The sequence below is a fragment of the Bidens hawaiensis genome, unplaced genomic scaffold, assembly GCF_021521415.1.
Source record: "Bidens hawaiensis isolate Kalapana, Puna unplaced genomic scaffold, B.hawaiensis_p1.1 tig00062391_1, whole genome shotgun sequence".
Classification (NCBI taxonomy): domain Eukaryota; kingdom Viridiplantae; phylum Streptophyta; class Magnoliopsida; order Asterales; family Asteraceae; genus Bidens; species Bidens hawaiensis.
In genome coordinates, this window is record NW_027501198.1 from 41,686 (window position 1) to 50,067 (window position 8,382).

General features: G+C 38.5%; 1 protein-coding gene across 1 annotated transcript; it reads left to right on the forward strand.

Moving 5' to 3' along the window:
- Window positions 1-1,788: 1,788 nt before the first annotated feature.
- LOC143603669 (7-deoxyloganetin glucosyltransferase-like) lies at window positions 1,789-7,891 on the forward strand. Its single transcript, XM_077080409.1, has 3 exons — window positions 1,789-2,325; window positions 2,925-3,892; window positions 7,771-7,891. The coding sequence occupies exons 1-3, from the start codon at window positions 1,818-1,820 to the stop codon at window positions 7,789-7,791; spliced, it is 1,497 nt and encodes a 498-aa protein (XP_076936524.1). The 5' UTR covers window positions 1,789-1,817; the 3' UTR covers window positions 7,792-7,891.
- The last annotated feature ends 491 nt before the right edge of the window (window positions 7,892-8,382 follow it).

An 8,382-nucleotide genomic window follows, 5' to 3' on the forward strand; every position in this document is an offset into this window, starting at 1 on the left:
TTTTCATCACCTTAGCTTGGAAATGGACCATCCAAAAACGTGTTAAAGATGAGCTGACCTGCACGTACCCGACGGATATGTGCCCATCGTATAAGTATGGGCGCATATGTACAAGTGTACATATGCCGCGCATATGTTGCTTGACATATACGACACATATGTTGCTTGAAATGTACGGCGCATATGTTTCTTGACACATACAACGCATATGTATACATTTGCGGCACATACGCCACTTGACATATATGGGGCGTACGTCACTTGACCTTATAGATAAATCGACTAATCAAACAACGTAACCTATTGTTTATCAATTAAGTTTAGTTGGATTTTGCTTATAATGTGTAGTATGAAATATTAAAATATAGGGTTGTTTGAAAATCAAATATAACTAAAAGGTATATTCTGTAATTCTATTGAACACAAATGTGTTAATATCAAACTTGGTCTTGAATTTACTATATTGTTTAACCCACCTTACTGCTTCCACTAACCTCTACTTTTCTCTCTCTCTCACTCATAACATGTCCTCTGAACTCCATAAATTCCTATAAGAGTTGCATGGTTCTTAAAGTTTGCTAATTTGCTCATCTTAAATGGAATTTCAAATGTTCATGAGGAGACATAAAAAAATTGCAAGGGGGTTCAAATATTTTTTGATACTAATATGTTATCTTTTTACCCTAATGGCCTTTAAGGGTCTTTTAAACCCCCCCTTCCCCTTCAGGTGTTAATGAATCTACCACTGCTTCCGAGACAAAGGAGTTTCAGGGTTGAAAAGAGAGAGATTGAACATAAGGAAACAAAAAAAAATGTGAAAGCCTATGATATGTCTGATGATACGTGGAATGCGTGGAAACATATGAACTATCAACACAAAGGCCAATTAATAAAACATAATAATTTAAAGCATAATTGAAATGAATAGTAGTATTAGGTTGTTATCAAAGATACGTGAATGATGTATATTGTTTTCACCATTTAGTGAATAATATGTAATAAATGGGTGAGTTAACGTACAATAATCGCTTAGCGTACATTACGTACGCGAAATACGCTCCACTAAAACGTTCAAGCAAAATTCACAAAACTTCAAACGTTCAAGGTTAAAACCACTTGTAAGTTCAACAAATTCACATCCTTTAAACATTCAAAGGTTAAACCTTTAAACGTTCAGGTTTAAAGTTTATCAAAACTGATCGATTGGAGCTTCAAATTGATGATTAATTGGATTGAATTCAAGTTTAATTGATCAATTAGGTTCACCAATTTCAATTTCAATTTCAATTACTCAATTTGACAACTGATCTATGAGAAACTATATTAATGGTTGTGTCGGAAGAAGATGGTGGTCACAACGGTAGACAATGGTCGCGGAGGTGGATGGTGGACGGAATCGTTGAATGGCGATGGTGAAGGAGGACAGAATCGACGGGAGAAGAGGTTGACGGAGGCCGGCTCGCGTAATTGTGATTTTAGGGTTAGCATGGTTATTGAAGATCGATGTTCCAGAATGTCGCGTACCTATTGTACGATAAAGGATTTTCGTATTCTATCCTTTATCATGTAATAAATTTGCTCTCTTTAAAAGTTATAATGGTTTTCCATAGGCGGGACAATTTTAAAAATATTAATGTTGAATCTGTCAACAAATAGACAAAAACTTAGTTGTTCAAACTTTCACATATCTCTTCATTATATATATTGGAACGCTAAACTCTTCACTCATACTTGAGTTATAGGCTTATAAAACAGTACTAATAGTGTTTTGAAATTTGGTGTCTTGGTTTTGTGTGTGTGATCGAGTTCCTGGTTCCATGGGTTCAACACAAGAAAACAAGCCACATGTGGTGTGCATGCCATTCCCGGCACAAGGTCATCTTAACCCAATGATTAACCTTGCTAAAATCCTCCATTCCAAAGGCTGCATTATCACCTTTGTCAACACTGAGTTCAGCCACCAACGCCTTCTTAAATCTCTAGGCTCTGACGCTCTTAACGGCTTACCTTCCTTCCACTTCGAAACTATCCCTGACGGCCTTCCCCCACCTGAAAACCCTAATGCCTCACAACATCATACTGCCACTGTAATCAAATCCCTCGAAGAAAATGGTTTGGATCCATTTAAAAGTGTCCTCGCCAAAGTGAGTGCTCTTTATTCCCCAGTGACATGCGTATTGACCGACTACCTTATGTCTTTCACCCTTTCTGCGACCGAGGAATTAGGTATTCCCGCAATTTTTTTCTGGACCGCTGGGGCTGGTTCCATCTTATGTTATTTGGAGTACCCCAATCTTATACAAAAGGGTTTGATGCCTCTTAAAGGTAAATTGTTTTCCACTTTATTTCTCATAAAACTGATCTATTATCTTTTCCCGATTTTTGTTTCAAAACAGGATATTTTAGGCAGTAGAAATGATTTCTATGAGAGAGAAAGAGTGATAATGATTTCTAGCTGATCCGTCATCTGAAACGGCGGATGTATAATTATATCTAGGGTGTGTCAGTTTCTGTTGGGTGAGTTAGACAACTAGCTTGTGTTCCGTCATTTGCAATGGCGGATTTGGTACATTTTTGGTGTGATCCGTCATTTCAACAAGAAATGATATATTCAAATGATTTTTAAAAGTTTTGGGATAAAAAAATATATGAACACGTAAGAAAAGAATAAGCATGTGAGCTGAACTCGGATATACCAGTTTAAAGTTGTTTAATTTTTTTCTTTAAGCTTTTGTTCAATTTTATAACTAGAGAATTTAATGTGAAAAATGATGTTGAGCGACTAAGAATTTAAAAACAGAAAACAATTTCATCTACTATTAATAATACTACACCAATGTCCTTCGCGGAGCTTACGAAGGCCGGAAACAAGGCCATAACTATTTATGGGGCTAACTTGAAAACAAATTTTTTTGTGCATGCAGATCAGAGTTATTTAGCAAATGGGTATTTGGATAAAGTTGTAGATTTTATACCTATCATGCCCGGTATACGTCTAAAAGATTTTCCACCTTTTGTTAGAATGGTCCATCCTGGTGACGAGTTTATGGTTGGATATTCGGATTTGGCAACACAGAGGGCGATGAAAGCATCAGCCATTATTTTTAACACTTTCGATGAGCTAGAAGGCGAAATTCTAGACACGCTATCTAAACTCTACCCATCGGGCTATGGTATAGGCCCCTTGCATCTCCTCCAGAGCAAAATTGCTGATAAGTCACTAGATTCCATCAAATCAAATCTTCGGGTTGAAGAACCCGAATGTTTAAAATGGTTAGACGACAAAGAGCCGTTATCAGTCATTTATGTAAATTTTGGTAGCGTCCTTGTAATGACACCTCAACAACTAGTTGAATTTTGTTGGGGACTTGCTAAGAGCAATTATTCATTCTTGTGGATAATACGACCCGACCTGGTGATTGGTGACTCTGCTGTCCTTTCTCCGGAGTTTTTGGAACAGACTAGCAATAGAGGAATGTTTGCTAGTTGGTGTCCACAAGAGCAAGTTTTAAGTCACCCGTCAATAGGAGGGTTTTTAACGCATAGCGGATGGAATTCGACAATCGAAAGTATTTCTTATGGAGTCCCGATGATTTGTTGGCCGTTTTTTGCTGATCAACAACCGAATTGCTGGTGGAGTTGCAATAAGTGGAAGATTGCAATGGAGATCGACAGCGATGTTAAGAGTGATGAGGTTTCGGAGCTAGTGATTGAATTGATGAATGGAGAAAAGGGAAAAGAGATGAGAAAGAATGCCATTGATTTTAAGAACAAGGCCGAGGAAGCGTGCACTTTTCCCTCTGGTTCATCTGTAGTTAATTTGGAGAAAGTGATTCAACTAATAAAAACATGTTATGTGACCAAGCCCACGCAAGAGAAGGAACTCAAGCATGTTAAATGATGATCCAAAATCTTGTTCAGAATAAAGGTTCACGACTATGTCATGCAACTGTCTTATTTACATTATGTTTATGTTATTTAATATTTAAGTAAAGCCCAACGGGCTGGTTGTTATGTAAACCGAGTCTTAAGGAATGAGTCGTTTCTCCCTTATACTCGTTCTTCTATTTTCCCTATTTAATGAGGCCTTTGGTTCTCAAGTTGTATGCACAAACAATTATCAATTCAATCAATCGTGAAATCCTTTGCTGCAATTCTTTGCTTTGTTTACTTTGATCTGCTCATATGCCCAGTGGCGAAGCTTGGACTAAGGCACCGGAGGTTGAACTCAAAATGTATACAAAAATTCACAAACAGGGGGGGGGCTCAAATTTTCAGCCGAAAAAGGCTAAACTTACACTACGTATAAAAATTTTCGGCCAAAAACGGGGAAATTTACACTACTGCGAAAAAACAGGGGGCGGGGCCACCCCGGGCCTCAATGAAGCTTCGCCCCTTGCATATACCAACAAAGCCCATGCAGCCCATGCATGAGTAAACCAACGAGAAGTAGGCTGCAAGTTATGTTGGAGTTATTTATTTATTTTCTTGTTTTACTTTGTTTCTCATTTTTTTAGTAAGTTAGGATTGTGCTAAAATAAAGGAGATTGTGGGGATGCCATGTTCATCAGTTTAGGAAGTAATGGTAAATGTGTTCTCGTTTCTTGTTCATCATGTTTCTCTTTAAAAAGGAGACTTTTATGTTGGGAGATATATAGAAAATTGTTCCAAAACTCTCAATGTCATTCTAACTTGATGTTTTGTCATTCTAACTATTCCTTTCTACTTTCTAGCCATTTATTACACGATCGAACCATTAAACGATCGAGCCACAACAGTGGTATCAGAGCGGTCTTGATCTATGGAAACTCGTAAGAAATCTCAAGCTGACTTTCAACTAGAGATCGACGAACGTTTCGCTAAGCATGATGCGATGTTTGAAAGAATTATGACTGATTTGCAAAGTTTATTGGCAAGACGTGATTTATGTTCTGGAGGATCGTTGGCGAGCGGCAGCAACAACCCGAGATTTCATAAGTGTAGCAAACCACAACTATTCATGATATGTGACATACAAGAGGCTGAGGAAGGGTTTACCCAGGTCGAAGCTCAAGAACAGGCCAACAGTGAGTCCCACGCTGAGATTTCATTCCACACAATCTCCGCACCCGGAAAGATAAAAAAATGGTAGATGGTGGGAGCACCCATAACTTCATTGACCTGGTTGAATTCGATGTTCTGTTTAGGGTGGTAGTAGCTAACAGGGAACACGTCTCTAGCGCCGGACGGGCACGAGAGCTGACAATAGCTATCCAAGGGCATCACGTCACAATTGATTTCTTTGTGTTACCGGTGGTGGCGTGAATTACTTCAACAAGGTTTGATACATCCCAGTCATAGTCCTTTCTCGTCCCCAATGTTATTAGTTAAGAAGACAGGCGGTACTTGGAGGTTTTGCATTGATTACAGGGCCTTGAATGAACTCACATTGAAAGATAAATACCCCATTCCCATGATTGACGAGCTTCTAGACGAGTTACATGGATCTCTATTCTACTCAAAGCTTGATCTACGTTCGGGGTATCATCAAATTCGAGTGCGAGACGAAGATATTCACAAGACAGCATTTAAAACTCATGAGGGACACTAGGAGTTTGTTGTGAGGCGGTGAGGCCATTTGGTCTCGGTAACGCACCAGCCACCTTCCAGTGATTAATGAATGATTTGTTCTGGCCGTACCTTCATAAGTTTGTCTCGACATTTTGAATTTATTCAAAGTCTATTGGGGAGCATGTGGATCATTTACAAATTGTTTTGGGGATTATGGAAGCTAACCAGCTTTATGCTAAGGCTAGCAAATGTTGTTTTGGTGTCACCCAAGTTAATTATTTGGGTCATGTAATCTCATCCGACGGAGTGGCGGTTGAGTCGGATAAAATCCAATCCGTGTTATCTTGGCCGACGCCTACTAACACGAAGGGAGTTCGGGGTTCTTAGGGTTGACCGGGTATTATCGCAAGTTTATTAAGGGGTTGGGTGGTATTGCAGTACCCCTGCATCGGTTAGTTGAGAAGGCACCCTTTCTATGGGATGATTCTGCCAATCAGGCCTTTCAAAACTTGAAGACAGCTCTCACGACAGCCCCTACTTTAGGGTTACTAAACTGGTCCCTTCCATTTACCCTCGAGTGTGACGCAAGTGGGGTGGACATTAGTGCCATTCTCACCCAAAATGGGACACCGAGCGCTTACTTTAGTGCCTCGTTAAAGGGTACCATGTTGTCATGGTCGACTTATGAGAAGGTGATGTTGGCGGTGGTAAGACAGTTCGTAAGTGGATGCATTATTTATTGGGGCGAACCTTCATGGTTAAAACAGATCATATAAGCTTAAAATATCTTTTGGAACCATAGTTATCAAAATCGGCCGCTTAAGGCGCTTAAGCGCATTTATTGGGCGAGGCGCATTAAATGCGCTTTTAATGCATCGATATTAAAAGCGCTAACTTGTCCTTGTTCTCAAGTGTCATGCGTATTATTTATTAAATGACATTTAACCCACCTCTTCCTATTCTCAAGTAAAAACTAAAACTCCCACTATTTGGCTCAACTAGTTTATTATTTAATATTTATTTTTCTTTTATAAATATAACACAAATATGTTGTTTAGTATTTACTCATGTTTATCATAATTTGGTATATAAAATAATAATAGTTATATAAGTATATATTAAATTTTAATATATACTTATATATATAACTATTATCATTATATATATATCAAATTATAATAAACATGACTAAACACTATGAATTGTTTCAAGAATGAATCTTTGTTTTCTTAATAAGATGTTCTACTCTAGTTAAAATTTTGTTTTTTAATGTGCATTTTTTTTAAATCGGGCGCTCTTTTTGCGCTTTTATTTTGGGCGCTAAGTGAAGCCTCAACGCTTCCGAGCGCTTATCGCTTTTGATAACTATGTTTGGAGCAACGTCTCACAACTCCGGCTCAAGCCAGATGGCTAACTAACAAAACTTTTGGGTTATGATTACAAGATTGTATACAAAAAGGGAGTTACAAACAAAGGAGCACATGTGCTTTCCCGTCGGCCCGAGTATGGTTCTTTAACTATATCCCACCCGTGTTCGTTTATTTGGGCTAAAGTTCAGAAGGAGGTTAGAACCGATCCTTATTATTCTAATTTGTCATTATCGTTACCTAATAATTTGCAGCAAGGGTTGGTTGTTCGAGATGAAATGTGGTTTCGAGACGGTGCCATTTTGCTAAGTCCAACTTCTCCTCTATTATCAATTGTGCTAGAAGTGTGTCATGCATCTCCCGAAGGAGGGCATTTTGGGTTCCACAAAACATTGGCTAAGGTGAAACACAATTTCTGGGGGGTATGCTCACTTTGTACCTATGCGGCACCCATTCACTTCCGCCATTGTTGCTCAAGAATTTGTTGCCAATATCGTTAAGCTCCATGGTATTCCATCTACAGTGGTGAGTGATCGAGACAAAGTTTTTATTAGTTCATTTTGGCAGGCTCTTTTCAAGTTGCAAGAAATAGTTTTATGTATGAGTTCTAGTTATCACCCTCAATCCGATGGCCAAATAGAGGTGGTAAATCGCACGCTAGAACAGTACTTGCGATGCTTTGTGGGGGATAAGCCAAAGAAATGGGTCGAGTGGTTGCCTTGGGCGGAATACAGTTATAATACCTTATGCATATACCTCCACTAAAATGATGCCCTTTCGTCTTGAGGACAAGCCAAGTGTAAGTGGGGTGGAATGCTATGTGACCAAGCCCATGCAAGAGAAGGAACTCAAGCTGCAGCCCATACATGAGTAAACCAACGAGAAGTAGGCTGCAAATTATGTTGGAGTTATTTATTTATTTTATTGTTTTACTTTGTTTCTCATTTTCTTAGTAAGTTAGGACTGTGCTAAAAAGCCTAAAATAAAGAAGATTGTGGGGATGCCCAGGTTTCCATGTTCTTCAGTTAAGGAAGTAATGGTTTATGTGTTCTTGTTTCTTGTTCATGTTTCTCTTTAAAAAGGAGAGACTTTTATGTTGGAATATATATAGAAAATTGTTCCAAAACTCTCACTCTCATTCTAAAGTTGGTTTGGCACGACTCACTTGTTAAGTAACCTAACATAGATTTCACATTTATTTTTTATTAAACTAGGGGCATGATCCAAGATTGTCGTGACTAATAGAGGATATGCATTAACAACAGATTATTTACCTAATATTATCATTTATTGTTGCAATCTTTTACCTACAAAGTTTAGGGTTACATGTGTTATACATAGAGGCATGTTTCGACAACTTTCATGGTATCAAAGCTCACATTATCCGTTTTTCCATACATAATAGTACTCTTCCGCTACATTACGCTCCTCTCATCCTTCCCTACACCTAACCTCGATTACAAGG

Coding starts and splice junctions, on each gene's coding strand:
- LOC143603669 (XM_077080409.1), top strand. CDS start 1,818: ATGGGTTCAACACAAGAAAACAAGCCACATGTGGTGTGCATGCCATTC. Junction 2,326..2,924: donor GGGTTTGATGCCTCTTAAAG/GTAAATTGTTTT, acceptor TTGTGCATGCAG/ATCAGAGTTATTTAGCAAAT. Junction 3,893..7,770: donor AAGAGAAGGAACTCAAGCAT/GTTAAATGATGA, acceptor AAGGAACTCAAG/CTGCAGCCCATACATGAGTA.